General features: G+C 39.8%; 1 protein-coding gene and 1 long non-coding RNA gene across 3 annotated transcripts in view; one reads left to right on the top strand and one right to left on the bottom strand.

Annotated features, from left to right (window-relative positions):
• Positions 1-22,039, top strand: part of LOC116373391 (uncharacterized) — a 58,452-nt gene that overhangs the window by 14,969 nt on the left and 21,444 nt on the right. The window lies entirely within an intron of this gene.
• Positions 8,742-10,986, bottom strand: LOC116373388 (ferritin, middle subunit-like). 2 transcript variants are annotated; one of them, XM_031821931.1, is made up of 4 exons: positions 10,599-10,986; positions 10,123-10,269; positions 9,766-9,891; positions 8,742-9,339 (listed from the first exon to the last, which is right to left on the bottom strand). In XM_031821931.1, the coding sequence occupies exons 1-4, from the start codon at positions 10,698-10,700 to the stop codon at positions 9,184-9,186; spliced, it is 531 nt and encodes a 176-aa protein (XP_031677791.1). In that variant the 5' UTR covers positions 10,701-10,986; the 3' UTR covers positions 8,742-9,183. The 2 variants fall into 2 exon arrangements, with proteins under 2 accessions (XP_031677791.1, XP_031677792.1); XM_031821932.1 differs by having other exon boundaries at positions 9,832-9,891; positions 10,599-10,963.

The following is a 22,039-nucleotide window of genomic DNA, read 5'->3' as shown; positions in this document are numbered from 1 at the left end:
TCAACTGGCCTACCTGGTTAAATAAAGGTGAAGTAAAAACATTAAATAAAAAGTGTTTAACTAATTGAAAAGGAATCTTGATATGTAATACCTGTCTGTTAGGTTTATGTACTCTTCTTTGTATATTTGTTTGTATTGTTGTGCTCATAATAATTAATAAATATATATATATATATATATAAATGACTAAACCACTCATACACTGAAGCAAAGATAATTTATTATATTGACAAGAGAGCCGAGTGACCACAATGGCAATGCATGTGCTCAATGATTGAAGACAGGAACAGGTGGGGACCATTCTAGCTAATGAGAGGGCAGGTATGAGTGTGAGCAACACGCAACACTAAAAGTCGTTTTTCTCAAAGTTGCCGAAATGCCACGTGCATCCACATATATCAGTACATTTGTAACAGCTTAAACATTACGAAACTTATATTCAATCAAAATCCTCATGTAATTAGAAAATAAAATGGGATTATCTCACGCTGAAAGATTTTGGGCAAAGTAAAAGCTCTCGCCTTGAAGGCTTCATCTCGGTCTGTTATTTTTTTATTTAAAAAAACTTTGTTTATTAAAAAGTAAAATTCTATTGGTAACACCTAAAGCCATAGTATCAGGCAAAAGCAATATGCTACAGTGCAGGTCTAACTACAGCGGTTATTGTTGAAAAAGGTCTGTGTTTGTTGTATCCTTTGAAGAAAATAGGAAGAATTTAAACATTCATTCTAATATTAGGCTAATTTAGAAATAGTCTACATCTACGTTTGATTTAGGATATAAAAGGAATTGAACTTTGAGACGCAGTTCTGTAAACTTCTGTTTCATTCTCTAAGAGCACATGTTTCAATAGCATATGTAGCTTTTCCAGAATGCAGTCAAAACAAAAACTGTAGGGTTTATCACATATTTTTTATATCAATAACATTTTCAGAATGAGGTATGGGAATAAAGTAGTGGACAGACAAAGAAAGGCTGGCTTTTGTAGAAATGGTATTTGTTGATACACCTTTCGGTTTCAAATAACATATTGGACTTCACAAATGGTACGTCAAAGTTGATTACATTAGAAATAACTACACAAAATCAGTAGCTACATACGTCTAACCACACACATGTTATTAAGCTAAAACTGTGAAGTGGAAAACGTTTTACAGCTAATGAAAATAAATCAAGTAATAAAGTAATAAATAAAGTACCATCCTAACAACTTCAGTTCACAATGACCTGATCTTCCACAACTGTTGACAGGGTGCTTTCAGGGTGCTGGGTTATTGCTCAATACAGCCATGTAGTTGAAATGTCATTGGTATTCATAAGAACTAGAGCTGTGTTCGAAAACTCATGCTAACTGCACTAACCATACTATTTGTGATGGAAGTGGAGTATGTAGTATGGTTATTGGTCATAGTATGGATATAGTTAGTATGCCAGAAGTTCCCGGATGTCATACAAAATTTGCCAATATACGTAGTATACAAGCAGTGGACATTATTTCCGTGCTTTCAGGGTCCATAATGCAATTCTTCAGAAAACGGCCGTGGCCTCACAACGTTTTCAGATTTTTTAAAAATGGCAGAAAATTTTGCCAAAGTCAGACAAAGAGCGGATACAATTTCATTGCTTTTAACTAACTATGACAAATGTTAAGAAATGTTCAGCGATGTAATGAATTTTCAAATAAGTTACGTTACAATTCTTTAGCTACGCTATCCTTACAAACCGCATAGCGTATCTTTGCAGCAGTAATAATATTATTATTTTCAATTACCAAACCCGGACTACACTGGGCCCATCACTGCCGGATGTGATACATGCTGGATTTAAACCAGGTACTATAGTGACGCCGCTTGCACTGAGATGCAGTGCTATAGACCGCTGCTCCACTTGGGAGCCCTATGAACTAATAGTATATTGTACGCAGTATGTACTCATTAAGTATGTAGTATACAGCATGTTAGTATGGGTATTCGAACACTACTTAGGTCTTCTGGGGCAGTATGCATCAAGCCTCTCAGAGTAAGAGTGCCGGGTTAGGATCAGTTTAGCCTTTTAGATCACATTGAATAACATTACATGGATGGGGAAGCTCCTCCCCCCAGCTTCCACTGATTTATACAGCCCCTGGTCTTTCCTGGCCTAGTATGTAAGGTAGTAGCTCTACTCCAATTGTTTTAGAACAGGACCCCCTTTTTCCTCAAATGTAAGCCAAAACAGGCTCTATCTATCAGTTTGTCAAGCTACTATCTAGGTTCATTGTTTGTATCTAGGTTCATTGTATCTTCAACATAGATAATCCTTGAAGTATCTGCCCTGCTCTCTGTTACTTTGATCAACAGTTTTAGACTGAACCTCACTTTATAGTGTAATGTTTTCATTATGAGCGCAAACAATGATTTGGAGACAATGAGACGATCAGACTGTTGGGAGTGACAGTAGACTTGTGCTTAAACCAGTGTTACAAAAAGGGCTGTGACATACTTGGCATTCCTTTTTTTTTGCGAAAAGGGACATCACCTTTTGACTAAATGATGTGTCATGCTTAAAGGACAAGTTTGGGTGAGCATATAAGGCGAACGTCTGGCATCCCAATGGTTTCTTGTAACTCATCACAGACAACTTGAGCTTTTTTTCTAATTATCAACTTTGCAACGATTTACTACTATTTAGCTACTTTGAAACTACTTAGCATGTTAGCTAACCCTTCCCCTAACCCTTTAACCTAACTCCTAACCTTAACCCTTAACCCCTAGCCTAGCTAAATTTAGCCACCTAGCTAATGTTAGCACCTAGCCACCGGGCTAACGTTAGCCACAACAAATTGGAATTCTAAACATATCATATGTTTAGCAATTCGTAACATGTTGTACAAATGACAATTTGTCAAATATAATATGAAATGGATGATGGACACCCACAAATTAATACACACCATACAAAACATATCGTACTAATTGGAGTATCGAGGTAGTTCTGTTCTGTTATCACAGTGACAACGTCCACCATTGTCACTGTGATAACGTAAAATAACTACCTTGAGACCAACAATGGTGGAAAAATGAAGATAGTTCACTCAAGCTGTTTACCACTGTAAACAGGAGGTGCAGTTTTGTGACTGCAGAAACAGACATGAGGGATGATGAATGGGCGAAGACCGGCTGATACCAGATTTGAAGAAAAGGAAGAAGGAGAGAACAGCAGGAACAAACCCTATACTATGTAACTTACATATACTGTGTAACTTACTAAGGCATTTTTAAACAAATAGTTGTGAATGGTTGTTTCTGGTGAATTTAAGGGAAAATACAACAACTTTTCTGAAAATGTTGTCAATGTAGTCAATCAGAACTCAAATACCAATTTTTATGTATTACTTGAAACAGTTTGTCTAACTATAACAGTTCAGAAAGTCACCACCAATGTCAAAACCCATTATTCTATTTATGTTCCCTTCACCATGTCTGGCTAGTACATGGTTTTGAGAAAATTAATTTCTTTATACAGTGGGGCAAAAAAGTATTTAGTCAGCCACCAATTGTGCAAGTTCTCCCACTTAAAAGCATGAGAGAGGCCTGTAATTTTCATCGTAGGTACACTTCAACTATGACAGACAAAATTAGAAAAAAAATCCAGAAAATCACATTGTAGGATATTTAATGAATTTATTTGCAAATTATGGTGGAAAATAAGTATTTGGTCAATAACAAAAGTTTATCTCAATACTTTGTTATATACCCTGTGTTGGCAATGACAGAGGTCAAACGTTTTCTGTAAGTCTTCACAAGGTTTTCACACACTGTTGCTGGTATTTTGGCCCATTCCTCCATGCAGATCTCCTCTAGAGCAGTGATGTTTTGGGGCTGTTGCTGGGCAACACGGACTTTCAACTCCCTCCAAAGATTTTCTATGGAGTTGAGATCTGGAGACTGGCTAGGCCACTCCAGGACCTTGAAATGCTTCTTACGAAGCCACTCCATCGTTGCCCGGGCAGTGAGTTTGGGATCATTGTCATGCTGAAAGACCCAACCATGTTTCATCTTCAATACCCTTGCTGATGGAATGAGGTTTTCACTCAAAATCTCACAATACATGACCCCATTCATTCTTTCCTTTACACGGATCAGTCGTCCTGGTCCCTTTGCAGAAAAACAGCCCCAAAGCATGATGTTTCCACCCCCATGCTTCACAGTAGGTATGGTGTTCTTTGCATGCAACTCAGCATTCTTTGTCCTCTAAACAAGACAAGTTGAGTTTTTACCAAAAAGTTATATTTTGGTTTCAGCTGACCATATGACATTCTCCCAATCTTCTTCTGGATCATCCAAATTCTCTCTAGTAAACTTCAGACAGGCCTGGACATGTACTGGATTAAGCAGGGGGACACGTCTGGCACTGCTCGATTTGAGTCCCTGGCGGCGTAGTGTGTTACTGATGGTAGGCTTTGTTACTTTGGTCCCAGCTCTCTGCAGGTCATTCACTAGGTCCCCCCGTGTGGTTCTGGGATTTTTGCTCACTGTTCTTGTGATCATTTTGACCCACGGGGTGAGATCTTGCGTGGAGCCCCAGATCGAGGGAGATTATCAGTGGTCTTGTATGTCTTCCATTTCCTAATAATTACTCCCACAGTTGATTTCTTCAAATCAAGCTGCTTACCTATTGCAGATTCAGTCTTCCCAGCCTGGTGCAGGTCTACAATTTTGTTTCTGGTGTCCTTTGACAGCTCTTTGGTCTTGGCCATAGTGGAGTTTGGAGTGTGACTGTTTGAGGTTGTGGACAGGTGTCTTTTATACTGATAACAAGTTCAAACAGGTGCCATTAATACAGGTAACGAGTGGAGGACAGAGGAGCCTCTTAAAGAAGAAGTTATAGGTCTATGAGAGACAGAAATCTTGCTTGTTTGTAGGTGACCAAATACTTATTTTCCACCATAATTTGCAAATAAATTCATAAAATATCCTACAATGTGAATTTCAGGATTTTCTTTCTCATTGTGTCTGTCATAGTTGAAGTGTACCTATGATTACAGGCCTCTCTCATCTTTTTAAGTGGGAGAACTTGCACAATTGGTGGCTGACTAAATACTTGTTTGCCCCACTGTATATATTAGTATTTTCTCTTTCTTTATTGAGATATCAAGTTATGAATGAGAGGGGGGTGACAGAAAGGTAGAAGAATACAGATATGAATGTGTAGGCAGGGTTTGAATCCATGTATGGTTCAGAGTCAGCAGCATTACCACTAGACCAGAATATGGCACAACATGAATAATGTGTAATATTCAATTAACTTAATAGTAGTCGAGGCACGTAAAGTCAAGAAGCTGCTGACTTGATTACACACTTTAATTGCACTATCAATTCATTAAAAAGTATACATACATACGTACATACGTACATACATACATACATGGTTATAAAATAAATCATGTTCAGTCCTAATAAGCTGAAGATTCTATAATGAATACAATTAAACAAGTAGTGTGTTAGTCTAGCTGAAAACAAAGAGGCTGATTACTTTGTTGTAGTAAAAGTGAACTGGGATAGAAATACATTATCAATCAAATTAAAGTGAGTGTCGCGATGCCAACTTTGGACCAACTACATTAAGTGTAAAGGCTTGGATAGGCCTATGGCTCAGAATATGGAATAGAATGTGAATGGTGGGCTACTCTCTCAAGTATTCATTCAAATATGCAGTAGCCTGTAGGTTGTGGGCAGAAGCAGAAAAGATTATCCCGATCGAGGGAGGAGCAGATTTTTTATATTTGACAGTAAAACATTCTTATTATAACTATAACAGTTGTTGGCACCTTCAATTCTTGCACATATTCTCATAAAAAGTGTTGTTTAACACTGCTTCTATCTAGGATGTAAACACAGCCTCAAGTGAGGTCTGAAAACTCAAACTGCTTGAGTTAAACATCTGTTTTTGAGTGTACTTGAAAAGTGCAGCATGCAATACAAATTGTCCCATGAAGAGGTAACTCTGTTGACCATTTAGCCAAGTTTCTTTCTAAGCTAGCAAACGTTAGTTTGACTAGCCTAGCCTGCTACTGTAACTGTCAATTTGCCTGGTCATGAGGCTAGTGTTTCATTAGCTATCTGTCAGGGACATTTTTTGTTGTTGTCATGTTTTTAACTGATTATATGTCTCATTTCAAGTTACAAGCTGCTGGCTTAAATAAACATTCAATCATTTATTTTGCGTAGAAAGCCAAGCAAAAGCGTTGAGATAGAAAGATGTGTGTGTCAAGAATGCTAGAATGTACGTTTAAAAACTAAGTTGCATATGCAAATTAGCCAACACAGCATATCCTACACATATACTGTAGCATACCTTGCAATACAATATTCTCTAAAAAACAACTGGGGAAAATGTATACAATTTGGTCTGCAATAAGAGAACCAGAGTTTGATTTCTAATTCAGATGAGCTCTCAAGTGTCAGCAGATTCCCAATACCATTGATGGGCAGGCATGCGTAATGTTGGAGGCGTTGGAGAAATATAAAAAAATCTGCAGGATTATAGAAAAAGCGGTTGAGTTTCAAATACTTAATGTTTGTGAACTTGAATATATTTACTGTATGTGGTTGAAATTATTAGCCTAACTATCCTGCTAATCTTCTAAAAGTTGAAGCTGCTGGCAAGGGTCAAAACCGGGAGGACGGGCAAAAGAGAAATAAGAAAAATCATGGGCACGGGAAATAAACACTGGTTGACTTGACATTACAAACTGGCACAGAGAGACAGGAAACACAGGGATAAATACACCGGGGAAAATAATTGACACCTGGAGGGTGTGGAGACAATCACAAGTGAAACAGATCATGGCTTGAGACTTAGACCATGAGAAACAAGATTCTCTGATCTGATGAAACCAAGACTGAACTCTTTGGCCTGAATGCCACGTGACACGTCTGGAGGAAACCTGGCACAATCCCTACGGTGAATCATGGTGATGGCAGCATCATAGCGTTGGAATGTTTTTCAGTGGCAGGGACTGGAAGACTAGCAAGGATCGAGGGAAAGATGAACAAAGAAAAGTACAAAGAGATCCTTGATGAAAACCTGCTCCAGAGCATTCAGGACCTCAGACTGGGGGCGAAGGTGCAACTTCCAACAGGACAACGACCCTAAGCACACAGCCAAGGCAACACAGGAGTGGCTTTGGGACATGTCTCTGAATGTCCTTGAGTGGCCCAGCCAGAGCCCGGACATGCACCCGATCATCTCTAGAGAGAACTGAAAATCGCTGTGTAGCGACACTCCACCTCCAACCTGACAGACCTTGAGAGGATCTGCAGAGACGAATAGGAGAAACTCCACAAATACAAGTGTGCCAAGCTTGTAGCATCATACCCAAGAACACTTGAGGCTGTAATCACTGCCGAAGGTTCTTCAACAAAGTACTGAGAAAAGGGTCTGAATACTTATGTAAATGCAATATTTCCATATTTATTTATTTTTTATATAGATTTGCAAAAATGTCTGAAAACCTGTTTTTGCTGTGTCATTATGGGATATTGTGTGTATACTGATGAGGGGGAAAAACAATGAATCCATTTTAGAATAAGGCTATAACGTCACAAAATGTGGAAAAAGTCAATGGGTCTGAATACTTTCTGAATGCACTGTATATGACCATTAAGGCCAGATCGTTCTTCAAGATGTTCAGACGTTCATAGGTGACAAGCAGGGTCAAATAATAATCACAGTGGTTATAGAGGACACATGTCAGCACCTCAGGAGTAAATGTCAGTTAACTTTTCATAGCCCAGCATTCAGAGGTTGATGGAGAAACGAAACAGCAGGTCCCGGGATAAGGTAGCATGTCTAGTGAACAGGTCAGGGTTCCATAGCTGCAGGCAGAACAGCAGAAACTGGATCAGCAGCACAACCAGGTGGACTGGAGAGTCTTCAGGCCAGGTAGTTCTGAGGCATGGTCATAGAGCTCAGGTCCTCACATGCCCCCTCCCTCCCTATTGAAGCATATACAGTACCAATCAAAAGTTTGGACAAACCTACCCATTCAACTTTTATTTACTATTTTCCACAATGTATAGTAATAGTGAAGACATCAAAACTATGAAAAAACACATGGAATCATGAACCAAAATTGTGTGAAACACAAATATATTTACAATTTTAGATTCTGCAAAGTAGCCACGCTTTGCCTTGATGACAACTTTGCACACTCTTGGCATTCTCTCAACCAGCTTCATCGGGAATGCTTTTCCGAACAGTCTTGGAGTTCCCACATATGCTGAGCACTTGTTGGCTGCTTTTCCTTCATTCTGCAGCCCAAATCACCCCATTGCTGATTAGGCCATTTTCCCCTTTAACCAGGTGGCCTATCCAATAGGAACTCATGTACCATATGGACACATTAACAATGTCTATCAACATTTTTTCCAGTTCAAGTTGAGCTTGCCTGTCAATTACCAAAATGATTCTTCAGTAAATTACCAGTAGCGCTGCAACCATATGACAGCTCCAATTAGTCCCTTAGAGTGAACGAGAGGCTTGAAGACTCATTACTATTTGGAGCACACAGTTCATAATTTGCTGTAGGGGAAATATCAACTGAAACACAATGAATACATATTTAGTAGGTGTCAGTAAAAGCTGAACTTCCCATCACAGCTGGTTGACAGGTTTGATTGACCTCTAGGCTGTCTAATAAACTTGTGATGCACAGAGTAAAGGTAAACATACACTGTAGTTAACATTTCAACCCTATGGAGCGTGTGTTGACAGTTGGTCGCTTTATTGACATGGCACTATAAGATACAGTGAAGGACACCCTCTGTGGTCAGAGGTAAAATCCTTCATAAACCTCATGTTAAACTTCTCCTATTGTTGTGACCCTCAGCCACTAGTAGGTCTACAATTAGCACTATTTATCACTGGTATGAAGATGATAAGTAAGAGAGCGCAAAGAACCTGTGAACTGATACAACATCCATTACTACAGGTCAACACTTAAAACAACCTTTAGTAATATTTTTTAATTGTTTTACAAGAAGCCTTGCCTCAAATACAAGTAGTGTTGTCAACAGAAACATCTCAAGACACCAGTTTAACACTCTCCCCTCCCTATAAATGCAAAGCCAGTAGGATCTATCAGAGTAGCCAGGAGTCCTGGTCTGAGGCTGGAGGCCGTAGCCTGGGGATGAAAGTAGTTTAGCTCTGGCCTCCCAGGGTGTGCTTGTCAAACAGGTACTCTGCCATCTTGTTTTTGACAGCATCCATCTTGGTGAGGTTGGTGATGTAGTCACCCAGCTTCTTAATGGCCTCCACCTGCTCATTCAGGTAATGGGTCTCCAAGAAGTTGCACAGCTAAAGAGCGAAAACACAGGTCAGACAAGAGAATGACTACAGCCCATTGTAGATACAGTAACACACAAGAGCCTGGTGGTAATGGACTAAGGGAAGATAATGAGGTGTCTGCAGTTTATTATTTAACTAGGCAAGTCATTTAAGAACAAATACTTATTGACATTGGCATCCTAATGTGGAACACTGGGTTAACTGCCTTGTTCAAGGGCAGAACATATTTTACATTCTCAGCACCGGGATTCAAACCAGCAACCTCTTACCGGCCCAAAGCTCTAACCACTAGACAACCTGCTGCACTTTATGCAAACTTTTGCATTAACGGCATAGTGTGCATCTGTGGACTATTGTGTGCATGTGAAGCAGGTCACAATCATGTCATTAATTAGTAGAGCTACAACAAATACATGTGTTTCCACCATAACTGACATGGGGGTCACCCTTGTCAGAGGCAATCTTGTGCAGGTCCAGCAGGGCCTGGTTCACATTCTTTACCAGCTGCAGAGCACACTGCATGGCCTCCAGCCCATTGCCCCACTCATCACGTTCTGGCTTCTACACAGGACAGAGTGAACACAGAAATGTTAATGACCACTAGCAGATGTTAAGGTGAGGATTAAGTTTAGTTACACCCCTTACACTTTCAGTTCAGTGGTTAGAGGCAGTATGTTCAGGACTCCAGGTTATCTAGATCAACATACTCCATGGAGGAGAGTGTGTACAAGTGGTAAAGACATTTATTTCAGTCTACAATCTAAATGTGTTTTTCGACGCTCAGGTGCTCACCTTGATGTCCTGGAGTAAAATGCGTCCACCTCGCTTGTTCTGGAAGGAGAGTAACTTGTCGGCGTGCTCCCGCTCCTCGTCGCTGTTCTCCTTGAAGAAATGCGCGAAGCCAGACAGAGCAACATCGTCACGGGAGAAATAGAAAGCCTGGGTGGATAAACAAAACAGTATGGTTAGAAGAAAAAAAAATGTCAAACGTGACAGAGCATTATGTTCTTGTTGTGGCAACTAAACTTGATGACAAATGCATCTGTAGTCTACTTTGTAACCTGCCAATTAAACTGTCAAGGAGTTGTTACGCACTCTGTCAAAGATAGATTGCCGGCTGCATTTGAAAAAAAAAAAAGAATATCCACTTCACGGAATTTCTTGGCTATTAATTATCTAGGCCAACAGAATAAAAAGGTGAAAAAGAGGCATTTAGGCCCAGGAATAATACAGGTAAAACAAAACGGTAATCTTGGTAAACTCCTTACCATTGAAGTGTAGGTGTAGGAGGCAAACATCTCCAAGTTAATCATCCGGTTGATAGCAGCTTCGCAATCGTGGTGATAGTTCTGGCGGATCGGAGACTCCATTTCGGCAGAAATAAAGGTACAAAAATAGAGTTTCTTTGACTATTTTGCTATTACAGTTCAAGTAAGTGCTATGTCGACAACCAGGAATGTTCTATGATGCGGGACGAAGGCAGAGGAGTTCCGTTCAATCACTGTTGAAGCAAGAACTTCTTCATGCGTCTTCGCAGACTTGTGAACTGGAAGGAGCCTTGTTCGCTCTATTTATTGTTCCAAACGGAATGCGTCAGTGAAATCCACCCTCACAGAGCGTAGCCAAACACCTTTAGAATTTCAACAGGAACTAGGCGGGTCATTTAAAGACCAGCCCACTCATACACATGACCAGAAGCAAAGATTACTTTTTATATTGACAAGAGAGCCGAGTGACCACTCTAACAATGGAAATAGATGTGCTCAACGAATGAAGACAGGCGAGATCAGGTGGGACCATTCTAGCCAATGAGAGGGCAGGTACGCGTGTGAACAACACACACAACTAAACATATTTTTCTCAAAGTTTCCGGAATGCCACATGCATCCACATCTGAAGCAGTAGTATCAGCCAAAAGCAATGCTACAGTGCAGGTCTAACAACAGCGGTTATTGTTGAAAAATGTGTGTGTTTGTTATATCCTTAGAATACAATTGGAAGACTTGGAAAATCCATTCTAATGTTAGGCTAATTGAGAAATAGTCTTTGTCTATATTTGATTTAGGATATATAAGGAATTGAAATTTGAGACATAGGTCTGTAAACTTCTGTTTCATTCTCTAAGAGCACATGTTTCAGTAACACATGAAGCTTAATTATTGACCTTTTCCAGAATGCAGTCAAAAGAAAAACTTAGGGTTTATCACATATGGGAATACAGTAGTGGACAGAGAAAGAAAGGCTGGCTTTTGTAGAAATGGTATTTGATGATAGACCTTTCGGTTTCAAATGACATATTGTTGTTGTCAAATGGTATATCAAAGTTGATTACAATAGCCTAGAAATAACTACACAAAATCAGTAGCTACATACATCTAACCATACTACTTGTGATGTAAGTGGAGTATATAGTATGTTTACTGGTCATAGTATGGATATAGTTAGTATGCCAGATTAGCCAAAATACGAAGTTTTCAAGCAGTAGACATTATTTCTGTGCTTTCAGGGCCCATAATGCAATACTTCAGAAAACAGGCGTGGCCTCATAACATTTTAAGAAAATGGCAGAAAATATGGTGCCGAAGTGAGACGAGAGCGGATACAATTTCAGTGCTATAAGTAATTATGACAAATTTTTAGCGATGTAATGATTTTCAAATAAGTTATGTTACAATTTATTTGCTACGCTATCCTTACGAAACGCGTAGCATATCATTGCAGCAGTATGTACCATTATGTTAGCTAGCTACCAAACACAAATTTAGTTGGCTATTAATACATCAGGCTTAGCTAAGCGGTATAGTCATTGTGCGTTCTCAATGAACATTGTTAATTCACTCTGGCTATCGACTCCGATTTCAGAGCACTCTCATCTGAGTGTGCCAAAGAACAGATTAATTGATTAATTTTACAACCGTAACACCCGTTGAATATAACCGGTATCAGTAAACATCTGCAAAAAAAGCATAATTAAATTGTTGCCAGAAAAACAGTTACAGTCACCAATGCTCTGGATAACAGGAAAACAGCATAACCAGCTATGCTAGGGCGAGTAAAATGGTCAGAGTGAGGTGTTCTCTCATTTGTGTCTGGAAGTAGCTAGCAAGCTAGCCAAAGATAGCCAGTTAGCTTGGGTGCTTAATTGCCGTTGTGAGGTCAAAACGCTCGGATCAACCCTACTCTTAGGCCAGAGCGTCCAGTGTGGGCTCTGAACGCTCCGAATGCAAAACGCTTTGAATTTACAAACGGACAATCTGACAACGCTCTGAATTTACGAACACCCAGAGCGTACTCTGGCACTCCAGATTGAATTTACCAACACATCGGAAATCGTATGATGTCTAGCTAGTCATTTGTTATGCTAACAAGCTGGCAAGAGGTTGCAAAGCAACAGCTTCCGGTAGACAGGCGAAGCGCTAGTAAGCTCAACTAAAATAGGGTGACCAGACGTCCCCGTTTTTTGTGGCCTGTTCCCGTTGTTGGTGGCCTGTCCCCGGGAAATGTCCCCGTTTTTAGGGAGATGTCCCCGACCTCGTAGGGTAAATTGAGTAGTCCTGCACTAGATTGTGTAAGGCAAAACCTGCAAAGAAAAGGAAACAGGCAAGTTTACAAAGAAAAGGCAACAGGCAAATGCACAAACACCAGAGAAAACTCAGAAATACCTTTTTATTTACTATCTATCTGCATTTCTCTGGTATTTCTAGAACCACTTGCAACTGGAAATTGACATGTTTAGGATAACTGGTAGAGTACTTCCAATTCCAGGTTAGTTGTAGAGTCTATTGCAGTGTTTTGATTAGGCTTACCTGTAATGTCCAGAAATGCTGGATAACAACAATCTTTGGTTATATCATATTTAGTGTAGCTACAAGCTATGGATTTTTTGCCATGGGGCAGAGAGAATGTTTGCTGTTTTAGAGCGCAGGGATTCTTAAAAGATGGGACAATCAACTTTTTACTACAAATATTTGTCTTAATTTTATCTAAATGTGAAGATTATATTTTGACACACCAAAGTATCAGCTATTAACACCATGTAAAGGAACAACCTCCTATTTTTTCATTAAATGCAACTAAGTGGATATGGTCAACTCTGTCAGACACCATAAAAGGCATTTCATTTGTACAATTATTGTCCAACAAGTGTTTAAAGTCCTTGATTATTTAATGCTAACATTAGATTATTCATAAATGTGTAATACACATCTCCAAACATTTTTGTTTTGTTTTATTGCCATATTAAATGCTCCAGGGCTAATTTAGCTAGCAATCTGGCATGGTTTTCTAGATTTTGAACATGAAATAACAATTATAAAGCTAACATTATCCCTTAGGTCTAGCACAGCAAATACATTAATTGTTGAAGCATATGTTGCAGAACAGTGATTACAATATTTGTTCAGAATATTGACAACAACAAAAAAATCAATTTTAAGGCGGTTAGTTCCTCTGTATAGATAGGAGAACCTTCCAGAAGGACAACCATCTCTGCAGCACTCCATCAATCAAGCCTTTATGGTAGAGTGGCCAGACGGAAGCAACTTCTTAGTAAAAGGCACTTGAAAAGCCCATGATCTGAATTCTGTCGCTGTACATTTCAAAAGTGCTGAACAAATAGTTATATTGACTACGTTCGTCATACCTCTCACATTAATGTCTTAATCGAAATTACGGATTGCCTCTTGTCTGCTCATCGTACCCTTATGCCATAATTTGTACTTTTCAATTGTCAGTAGAAACAACTGATATGGCAAATCAGCCATATCAAATATGTGTTTTTTTAAAGGCAGTAATTGAGGCTGAATGAACTGTATTGCTGCCAGGTATAGCAGTAGTAAGGTGTTGGGACTGCTGTTGGAACAGCTTTATGTAGGCCCTAACAGTTTGGGCACCGTTAAAGTGCAATACATGTATTGTTTAGTGTGGTGTGGTGTGGTGTAGTTACTTTGCTGGCATGCATATACATTTTTTCCCCACCAAGATTTACATGCTGAAATCGCCACTGACCTCAAATGCTCTCCTTCTCAAACTGAACAGAACATAGGCTATAGCCTAGTCTACGCGCAAGATGTTGCATTTTTTTGGACAAGGCCTTAATCAAAAATTATTTTCTGAGGAATTCTTTGACTCTCCTCCTGAACTGCCACTGTAGGCCTACACAGCACAGCATTGGTTAGGCAGCAAAAAAAACGGGTTTTGATCAGCAAGTGCAGAGCAGGCCTCAGGGTTGGAATATCCGTTGGAGTGTGTAATGCAGTCTCGTTTTATTTACGCTATCCCAGCAGCTATCTTAGAAATATAACTTTTCTCTGTGCTTCTCTGAGGATGCACTTTGTAGCCTATAGTCTATGAATCATTTGATTGAGACCACGCTCAATAACCTTTAGGCACACGTCATATTTCACGCCCAGCAGAGAATCAGGTGGAATCGGGCATCGATATATAGCCTAATAAGCAACTGATTCTAAAACACTGAGAAATATTCAAAATTCATCAATTACAAATTACATGACCCTCCCCTATTTTCGTTCAGGTACACACCCTGTACATTTTTGTCCATCTCTTAGCATTACAATTTTATCGTGCAAACTAAGAATGTTCTTAAGTTAAAGTTATAAACAAAAGTGATAGTAATACTATAAATGATTAACCGTTACAGAATTCTGGGTGACACAGCGTTTTTAGTCTGTACTGTTTCCCCCTCCCCCTCTATTCCTATTTCTCTCCCTCCTTCCCACTCTTTCTCCTGTCATAACCTCCCTTTGGTTGTACTACAGTATGGACTGACTCAGGCTCTGCCCTGGCTGTATTTCTGCCTTGTCATTGTGACTCAGCATTCTGGAGTCTCAAGCAGAGACAGAAGAGGAAGCAAGATGTTCCACTCCCTCAATGGTTCTGTTTAAATGGAAGTCAGGGACTAAAAGTGTGTTTCTCCCCTTATTGCATTAAGAAATGTTGTGAAATGACTGCGCACAAGGTGGTATTTGTAGGATTCGGGATGTCAGTTTGAATCCCTCCATTTAGTGCATTCGGAAAAAATTCAGACCCCTTGACTTTTTCCACAATTTGTTGCAACCTTATTCTAAAATAGATACAACACATTTTTCTTCTCATAAATCAATACGACCTAATGACAAAGTGAAAACAGGTTTTCAGACATTTTTGCAAAAACGAGAAATACCTTATTTACATAAGTCTAAAGAGCCTTTGCTATGAGACTCGAAATTGAGTTCAGGTGCATCCTGTTTCCATTGATCATCCTTGAGATATTTCTACAACTTGATTGGAGTCCACCTGTGGTACATTCAATAGATTGGACGTGATTTGGAAAGGCACACACACCTGTCTATATAAGGTCCCACAGTTGCCAGTGCATGTCAGAGCAAAAAAATAAGCCATGAGGTCCAAGGAATTGTTAGGCGAGCTCCGAGACAGGATTTTGTTGAGGCACAGATCTAGGGAAGTGTACCAAAAAATGTCTGCAGCATTGAAGGTCCCCAAGAACAGTGGCCTCCATCATTCAAAAATGGAACCCTAACCCTAACTGAGCAATCGGAGAAGATGGGCCTTGGTACAGGAGGTGACCAAGAACCCGACGATCACTCTGACAGAGCTCTAGAGTTCCTCTGTGTAGACGGGGGAACCTTTGTAGAGAAATGCTATTTCTTATGCAGGTGACCAAACTATTGTTGATAAAGGGCTACAACTCAAAGTAGAGCCTGTGGGGTCCCCTACAGGATAGCTCCCGCATTACACTAATGGCCAAAACCAGCGCACACACACATAATCTCCGTTGTAGCTGAACATTGTGCCCGAAGAGGATTCTACGATGACGGACAGACAACTGAGCCAATGGCGGAAGACTACAGACTACACCCCAGCTGAACCAATCCAAAGATCCGATCTTCTAGAATCAACCTACTTTCTGTTCTATATATAAGTGGTGTACTGATTGTATCGGCCTCTTCTTCGTCTGCGTTTCCGTACGAACCAGCGGGAGAACCGTAATTACGCTGTTCTAGATATCTTCACTCTGAATAAACTGTAGCTTGTCATACAATTTACCACCTTGTCTGAATCGAGCCTTGACCGACTCGCCCGTCTACATATCCAATTTCTAACACCTTCCAGAAGTACAACCATCTCTCCAGCACGCCACCAATCAGGCCTTTATGATAGAGTGGCCAGATTGAAGACACTCCTCAGTAAAAGGCACATGACAGCACACTTGGATTTTACCAAAAGGCATGTAAAGACTCTCAGACCATGAGAAATAAGATTCTCTAGTCTGATGAAACCAAGACTGAACTCTTTGCTCTTTTTGTATTTATGAACTAAAGAGAAAAAAGGAAAAGACAGAAGAAAACAGCAAACAACAATGCAAAAAAAGATATAATAAATAAATGTCAAAGAAAGGACATCAAGGACAACTAAAATCATAACAGCAATGCCAACTGTATATGTTTGTGTGCATGTCTGGCACTATTACATGTATGTGTGTGTTCTTGTTTGTGTTGATTTGAATAAGCGTGTGTATATGCATGTGAACAAACACCTGCACGGCATCAGCCTCAGGCAAACCGGCATTAGTTGTAAAACACTGCCACTTAGTGTCATTCAAATGTACTGAATTCCTGAATGACAAGTGTCACGTCTGGAGCAAACCTGGCAACATCCCTACGGTGAATCATGGTGATGGCAGCATCATGCTGTGGGGATGTTTTTCAGTGGCAGGGACTTGGAGACTAGTAAGGATCGAGGGAAAGATGAATGGAGAAAAGTACAGAGAGATCCTTGATGAAAACCTGCTCCAGAGCATTCAGGACCTCAGACTGGGGCAAAGATTCACCTTCCAAAAGGACAATGACCCTAAGCACACAGCCAAGACAACGCAGGAGTAGCTTCGGGACAGGTCTCTGAACGTCCTTGAGTGACCCAGCCAGAGCCCGTACATGAACCTGATCGAATATCTCTGGAGAGACATGGAAATAGCTGTGTAGCTCCCCATCCAACCTAACAAAGCTTGAGAGGATCTGCAGAGAAGAAAGGGACAAATACAGCTGTGTAAAACTTGTACCCAAGACCCCTAGAGGCTGTAATCCCTGCCAAAGGAATTCTTCAACAAAGTTCTGAGTAAAGGGTCTGAATACTTATGTAAATGTGACATTTCCAGATTTTTTTTCATAATAGAGATTTTAAAAAATGTCTGAAAGCCTGTTTTTGCTGTGTCATTATGGGGTATTGTGTGTAGACTGATGAGGGGGAAAAATATATAAATCAGTTTTAGAACAAGGCTTTAACGTCACAAAATGTGGAAAAAGTCAATGGGTCTGAATACTTTCTGAATGCACTGTATATGACCATTAAGGCCAGATCGTTCTTCAAGATGTTCAGACGTTCATAGGTGACCAGCAGGGTCAAATAATAATCACAGTGGTTATAGAGGATGCAACAGGTCAGCACTTCAGGAGTAAATGTCAGTTGGCTTTTCATAGCTGAGCATTCAAAGGTTGAGAGGTCGATGGAGACAGAGGAGAAACTAAACGACAGGTCCCGGGATAAGGTAGCATGTCTGATGAACAGGTCAGGGTTCCATAGCTGCAGGCAGAACAACAGAAACTGGAGCAGCAGCAGGTGGACTGGGGAGTCTTCAGGCCAGGTAGTTCTGATGCATGGTCGTAGGGCTTAGGCACAATGGGGGGGGGGGGGGGGTGGTTGGCATTCCAGGTGAAGCTGGTTGAGAGAATGCCAAGAGTGTGCAAAGTTGCCATCAAGGCAAAGCATGGCTACTTTGAAGAATCTCAAATCTCAAATATATTTTGATTTATTTAACACTTTTTTGGTTACTACACGTGATGGTTCCCATAGAGGATTTTAGAAAGACTTCAAATAAGGGCTGTGTTTCGTGTAGGCTTATCTTGGTGTGAGGTTTTGATAAACATGTAAATCTCTCTCGGACAAGGTGACTTTTATCAATAGACTCACTGAATAAATGTGTTTGGCACAAAATAAAGATGAAATGATCTCATGCTGCTACCCAAAGCCAAGGGATACTGATGTTCCTGAACAGGTTTGTTAGCCAGTTTGTTAGTCCAGTAATGTTTGTTGGCATATTATTTTATTTCCAATTCTGGTGGTTATTTACAAATGTTTGTGGTGCAAATTTCACTGTCTTTAAAATAAAAATCCTAAAAAACACATTTGTTCACCCATAACACATGGATGGCTAATGCAGAAAGAATGAATTGATGGATTCTAGCTAACACAACCTGAACTTTCACATACACAGAGACAGGCAGATCTCATGGCATCAGTCTTTTTCGACTAGTTTGTGCACAGTGACACCTACTGACATGAACTGGTAAAGCAAGTTTGGTTAGAATAGAATGGAATAAAATGAATGACATTCAATCAAATCTGCGTCATGAAAAGGGGGATATTATTTTCAATGAAAATGTTGAAAGTAGTTGATTTAATGAATGTATATATGGATTTTACAGGCAATCAGTTCCTATAGTGAGCCCCACTGAACAAACCTCTGGTGGACCAGATGGAGACCAGGACAACAAAAGGTTTGGGCTTTCATGACTTGAGCATTCAAAAAAAGTTATTACAAAGTCTACTGTCTTAATTGTAACTCTGCCTTACATAAATCTTCTAGAAAGAATCATTTTAGAAGAGCAGTGTAATCAGATGTACAAATAATAGGTTTTATGTCATACAATTTAAACCTGTCTGTCCATTGCTTAACATTGTGCATAGAGGGAAATATATACTTAAAGACATTGTTTATTTTCTTTGCATAACGCTCATCCCTGCTATAGTAGTTCATTAAACTACAGAGTATGTTCTCCATTGAAGTTGTTGTCTCTGGCTCTTTTGGTATCAGATTTAGAATGAGTAAGAGCAAGGTTTGTGGTAGTTTGAAAGAGTTTGATCCACCTTAGGTCAGGAGTGTTTCCAATCCACATAACCTGACAAGAAAACTCCCAGTCCTATAGTGATAGCACAGATGAAAAGGGAAGCTATCTAAAACAATAATATTTTGTCATGGCCTACGAACAGGACCCTGGACCCATACCTGACCAGGTCATGAGATCAGGAAACACTCTAGGCCCCAGAAAAGACACATACACATTTTGCCACACCACCTTGGAACCTGCGGTGTCACCTCTGGCTAATGACGTGCAGTTCAAGAACAAATAATTATTTTTGAACAACTTTTTACTGACTCAAGACTTCTGAACTCATGATTCGTTTTTTTCTGAGTGACTCATTTGAGATGTTTTTTTGACCTACTGGCCGCAATGAATTATCCAGCACGATTAATATGTGATCCTTTGGTGATAGGCTCCGACCAACAACTGTCTGTCATATGGGCATAGGCAAAATAGATCATGCTGCAGGCAGCATAGAGAAGAAAACTATATTGAATGCAATTAATTGATTATTGAATGTTATGATGGTCACAGCTTTGTAGAACCAAAACATAAACAGCCTCTGCTGAACAAACTCGAGAACGAATCGTTTGGGGTACTGCAGTTCAAACAATATTGTGCTGATCACCTTCACGGTAGTAAAGCAACGCATTCTGCCAAGAGTTGTTCACAATCTAGTCCGGTTGAAGCCAAACAAGACCTTGTTTCAAATACTGTACACCAAGAAATAATGGTATTTGTACGCCTAGCAATCAACAAATGTACATGGCTTAAAGCATGCTTTTACAGTCTCAGTCAAAAATGACAGCTTAGGTAGTGATTCCTATGTTGAAGATGTAAAGAATATATGCTGTTCTGTGGTGTGTAATGAGGAGCAACCAGATACTGCACTTGACGCATTTATGAAATGACTTATTCCAGTTATTAATAAGCATGCAGCCATTAAGAACATGACTGCACATTTTTTTTGTTAAATCCCCATGGATTGATGAGGAATTGGAAAATGGTATGGTTGAGAAGGATGAGGCAAAGGGAATGGCAAATAAGCCTGGCTGCACAGCTGACTGGCAAACATACTGTACAATAAATTCAGAAATCATGTGACTAAAGTGAACAAAAAGGAGAAGGAGAAAATGTACTATGAAACAAAGATAAATTATAGGAAAAATGATAGTAAAAAAGCTTTGAAGTACCTTAAATGAAATGTTGGACAAAAAGACAAACTCGGGCTCCATCATTCATTGAATCAGATGGCTCATTCACCACAAAACCCACTGATATTGCCAATTACATTGATGCTTTTTTCATTGGCAAGATTGGAAAACTTGGGTATGACATGCCAACAACTAATTCTGAACTTACACATCTGTGCATAACTGAGCAAATTATAAAAGACATGCATTGTTATTTTGAATTCCATAAAGTGAGTGTGGAAGAGGTGAAAAAAAGGTCTGTCATCAATGACAAGCCACCTGGGTCTGACAACTTGAATGGAAAATGACTGAGGCTGACAGCGGACGGACGATATTGCAACTCCTATTTGCCCTCTCTTCAACATAAGCCTACAGAAAGTGTGCACCCTCAGCCCTGAAGGGAAGCAAAAGTCATTCCATTACCCAAGAATAGCAAAGCACCTTTTTTACTGGCTCAAACAGCTGACCAATCAGGCTGTTACCAACCCTTAGTAAACTTTTGAAAAAAATTGTGATTGACCAGATACAATGCTATTTCACAGTAAATTAATTAACAACAGATTTTCAGTACGCTTACAGGGAAGGGCATTCAACATGTACGCACTTACACAAATTACTGATGATTGGCTGAGAGAAATTGATAATTAAAAGATTGTGGGAGATGTTTTGTTAGGGCTCCCGAGTGGCGCAGCAGTCTAAGGCACTGCATCTCAGTACAAGAGGTGTCACTACAGTCCCTGATTCAAGTCCAGGCTGTATTACATCCAGCCGTGATTGGGAGTCCCATAGGCCGGCGCACAATTGGCACATCGTCGTCCGGGGTAGTCCATCATTGTCAATAAGAATTTGTTCTTAGCTGACTTGCCTAGTTAAATAAAGATTTAAAAATACAGAAACATAAAATAAAACACTTTAGCTTTTCACAATATTGATCATAATCTGGTGCTGGAAAAAGTGTATGTGTTATGGCTTTACGTCCCCTGCTATATTGTGGATCTGGAGTTACATGTCTAACAGAACACAGAGGGTGTTCTTTAATGGAAGCCCCCAACATAATCTAGGTAGAGTCAGGCATTCCCAAGAGCAGCTGTCTAGGTCCCTTACTTTTTCAATCTTTACTAATGACTTGCCACTGGCAAGCCTGTGTGTCTATGTGTGTCTATGTATGTTGAACTAAAACACTAAACCCTAAACCTCAACTAAATCTTGTAATGAATAATGTGGAAATGTAACAAGTTGAGAGTAAACTTTTGTCATGGACAAAACATATTGATACAACGGTAGCTAAGATGGGGATAGGTCTGTCCATAATAAAGCACTGCTCTGCCTTAACACTATCAACAAGGTAGGTTCTACAGGCCCTTGTTTTGTCGCACCTGGACTACTGTCCAGTCGTGTGGTCAGGTGCCACAAAAAAGGACTTAGGAACATTACAATTGGCCCAGAAATGTACACAGAGAGCTAACAATATTATGCATGTCAATCTCTCATGGCTCAAAGTAGAGAGATTTACTTCATCACTACTTGTATCTGTGAGAAGTATTGACATGAATGCACCGAGCTGTCAGTTTAAACTAC

Source organism: Oncorhynchus kisutch, unplaced genomic scaffold, assembly GCF_002021735.2.
Source record: "Oncorhynchus kisutch isolate 150728-3 unplaced genomic scaffold, Okis_V2 scaffold4033, whole genome shotgun sequence".
NCBI classification, from domain to species: domain Eukaryota; kingdom Metazoa; phylum Chordata; class Actinopteri; order Salmoniformes; family Salmonidae; genus Oncorhynchus; species Oncorhynchus kisutch.
This window is presented reverse-complemented; position numbering and strand designations above follow the sequence as displayed.